The sequence below is a fragment of the Miniopterus natalensis genome, chromosome 12 (assembly GCF_054644295.1).
Source record: "Miniopterus natalensis isolate mMinNat1 chromosome 12, mMinNat1.hap1, whole genome shotgun sequence".
Taxonomy (NCBI): Eukaryota; Metazoa; Chordata; class Mammalia; order Chiroptera; family Miniopteridae; genus Miniopterus; species Miniopterus natalensis.
Window position 1 is genome coordinate 33,577,800 of NC_142092.1, and position 2,961 is coordinate 33,580,760.

The 2,961-nt window shown below is 62.4% G+C and overlaps 1 protein-coding gene across 1 annotated transcript; it reads left to right on the forward strand.

The window, feature by feature from the left end:
* Window positions 1-1,375: 1,375 nt before the first annotated feature.
* On the forward strand, window positions 1,376-2,728 carry LOC107538087 (forkhead box protein D4-like 1). The gene has a single exon (XM_087823168.1). It carries the CDS (start codon window positions 1,430-1,432, stop codon window positions 2,726-2,728), a length of 1,299 nt encoding a protein of 432 aa, XP_087679294.1. The 5' UTR covers window positions 1,376-1,429.
* The last annotated feature ends 233 nt before the right edge of the window (window positions 2,729-2,961 follow it).

The window sequence follows — 2,961 nt, forward strand, 5'->3', positions numbered from 1 at the left end:
TTTTATTGTTTATTAATATAGTAAACGTGCTTAATGTGGTTTTTTGACAGAAGGAAGGGGGAAGAGGGAGAGAGGAGCCCCTCAGGTCCTGGTGCATCCTTTGAAGTTGTGGGGCCATGTTGTGAAAGGGTATTTCAAATTAGGTCCTCACTGGTTGGTATGTGGCAAAATCAACTTGGTGTGGCCATTAAAAAAGAAAAATATCATTGGTCACTCTAGTGTAGAATACTGCTTCATGAAACCCATTTTAGTTACACAAGTCTGTCCCTGCATGGTTGTGTTGTAAGATGCATTTCACATTGTGGTTAAATGTTCAGAGAAGCTGGAGAATCACTGCTGAGGGGGGCGTCTCTCTGGCCCTGCCGCTTTCCCTTCCCCCTGAACTTCCACAATTTAATGCCAGGTCATTTTAGCCTTTTCTGAAAACTCGAGTCTGGAAGAACGTGCCCGGGAGCTGATGGGGGAGGGGGGGCGCTTAGTAGGAGCAACACAACAGCCCTCCCAACGCCCTGAGCTGGGATGTAGTTGGAATACTTACAATATCCCAGCTCCTCATTCTGAGGGAGGACAGAATCCACCGATGAAAATGGGCGATGGCCCAGCTATGCAGCCAGAAAACGTAACTTTACGGTTACAGATGCTTCGGCTTCCACCGCCTGTGCGTCAGCGCCGCTGCGGAGACAGGCCTAAGGTGGAGGGGTCAGAGCTTGTTGGGGACCATGTTTTCCTACCCCCTTTTTATTAGTGCAGATTATTCATTCATTTGCTTATTTAACCCTCACCCGAGGATATGTTTTCACTGATTTTTAGTGAGAAAAGGGGGGAGAGGTTGATGAGAAACACTGATCGGTTGCCTCCCGCGTGCGCCTCTCGCGCACCCCAGGTGTGTGCCCTGAGTCGAACCCCAACATCCTGGTGTAGGGATGGGACAGTGCTCCAGCCAACTCAGTGAGCCCCCCCCCCTCGCAAGGGCTATTTGCGCAGTTTAAAAAGCGCACCAACGGGGGTGGGAGGCAGGTGCAGGTGGGGGTAAAAAACTGAACAGAGCCCAAGCGACTCCGGGCGCGCCCGGCTCTAACCTGAGCGGAGCGTCCGTGGTGGCGGGCGGGTGTGAGGAGGAGGGGGCTGGGGGCGCTTCCCCGCCGGCTAGTGTGCGGAGGACCCTCATCATTGGGCTGCCTGGCGAGGGAGTGGGAGCGCCCTGAGGTAGGACAAGAAGTGGTACAAAGGGGAGGGAGACTCCACAGCGCAGGGACTCAAAGACGCTTTGGTAAAAGGCAAAGTGCATCTAACCAGAAGTCAAGAACACCTAACAGAGTCACCACGGCGTCCCCGCTTCTTGGAACACCCTTACCCTGCGGTCCAGCCCAGCCCACTGCCAGACAGGTGAGCGGCCGCCGCTCCGCTGGGCTGCGCGACCTGCTCCTCCATGAACTTGCCGAGAGCTGGGCGCCTCCGCTCCACAGCGCCGCGCAGCCTCTGGGGCTCCGAAGCGGAAGACGGTGAGATCGATATTCTGGGAGAGGAGGAAGATGAAGACGAGGAAGAGCACTACGTGGAGACCAAAGGGAGCCCGCAGCCCCTAGAGCCGCGGCAGCAGCCCGAGCCGCGGGGGGCGCGGCAGGGCGAGGGCGCGCGGCCCGGAGAGCGCACTGAGAGCCGCGGCTGCCCGAGCGGAACCCCCGAGTTTGGCACCAAGTTCAGGGCCTCGACGGGGTCTGCGGCGGCCTCTGGGGACGCCCCGCAGCCCGCGAAGCCCCCCTACTCCTACATCGCGCTCATCACCATGGCCATCCTGCAGAGCCCGCACAAGCGCCTCACGCTCAGCGGCATCTGCGCCTTCATCAGCGGCCGCTTCCCCTACTACCGCCGCAAGTTCCCGGCCTGGCAGAACAGCATCCGCCACAACCTCTCGCTCAACGACTGCTTCGTCAAGATCCCCCGGGAGCCCGGCCACCCGGGCAAGGGCAACTACTGGAGCCTGGATCCCGCCTCCCAGGACATGTTCGACAACGGCAGCTTCCTTCGGCGCAGAAAGCGCTTCAAGCGCCCCCACCCGCCCCCAGGAGCCCACCTGCATCACCCCTTCCCCCTTCCCGCAGCGCCTGCCACCCTGCACGGCCCCTACCCGGGCCTGCTGCTTGGGCCCCCGGCCCCGCCGCAGCCCGGCCCCGGGGCCTGTCCCGCCGCCTGCCCCGGGAGCCGCCCTTGCGCTCTGCTGCACCCTCACCCGCTTCGCTGCCTGCTGCTGCCCGCGCCTGCCTACTCCGCGGCGCCACGGACAGCGCCGGGCGCGGACCTGGTGGCTCCCGGCGCCGCCCTGCCGGCGCGGCAGCCCTCGCCTCGGGAAGAGGGCAAGGGGCCGGCATCCCGGCCCGGAGGCGGGTGCACCTCCTTCAGCATCGAGAGTATCATTCAAGAGGTCCGAGGAGGGGGTACAGGGGCCGCGCAGAGCCTATCCCCGACCCCGTGGGGCTACTGTCACCTGCTGCAGCGCCCGTCGTGCCTGCTGCACACTCAGGCCGCTGCCCCCTCGCTCCACGTGTCCGCCGCCGCAGCGTCTGCTGCCAGGACAATGTTGCAGCAGCAGCAGCACCAAGGCTGTCCCAGCAAAGGCGCGCTGCTGGGCCGGCACCTGTCCACCGCCGTGGCGCTGCTGGGGTACCAGCCTGGAGCAGAGGGCTGCAGGCCCAAGGCCGGCGGAGAGGGGGCCTCGCCGGCATTTTAAGTAGCACCCACTCCCTGCCCCGGCGCCAACTCCGCGGGGCAAACCTGGAGCCAAGCTTGCGGGCAGGGAGCCCTGGGCCCCTCTCGCGGCCGCGGGTCCTCGCGCACTCCACCTTGCACAGCCGGGACTAATTGTCAGCATTAGCATCCCTCCGCAAAGCAGCCACTAATTTCGGTTCGCTGCGCAATATTTACAAAGGAAAAGTTGGGTGCCGTTTCCTTCGACAGCCTCAA

Excerpts from the sequence above, each read along its gene's own strand:
- LOC107538087 (XM_087823168.1), top strand. The coding sequence starts at position 1,430 with ATGAACTTGCCGAGAGCTGGGCGCCTCCGCTCCACAGCGCCGCGCAGC.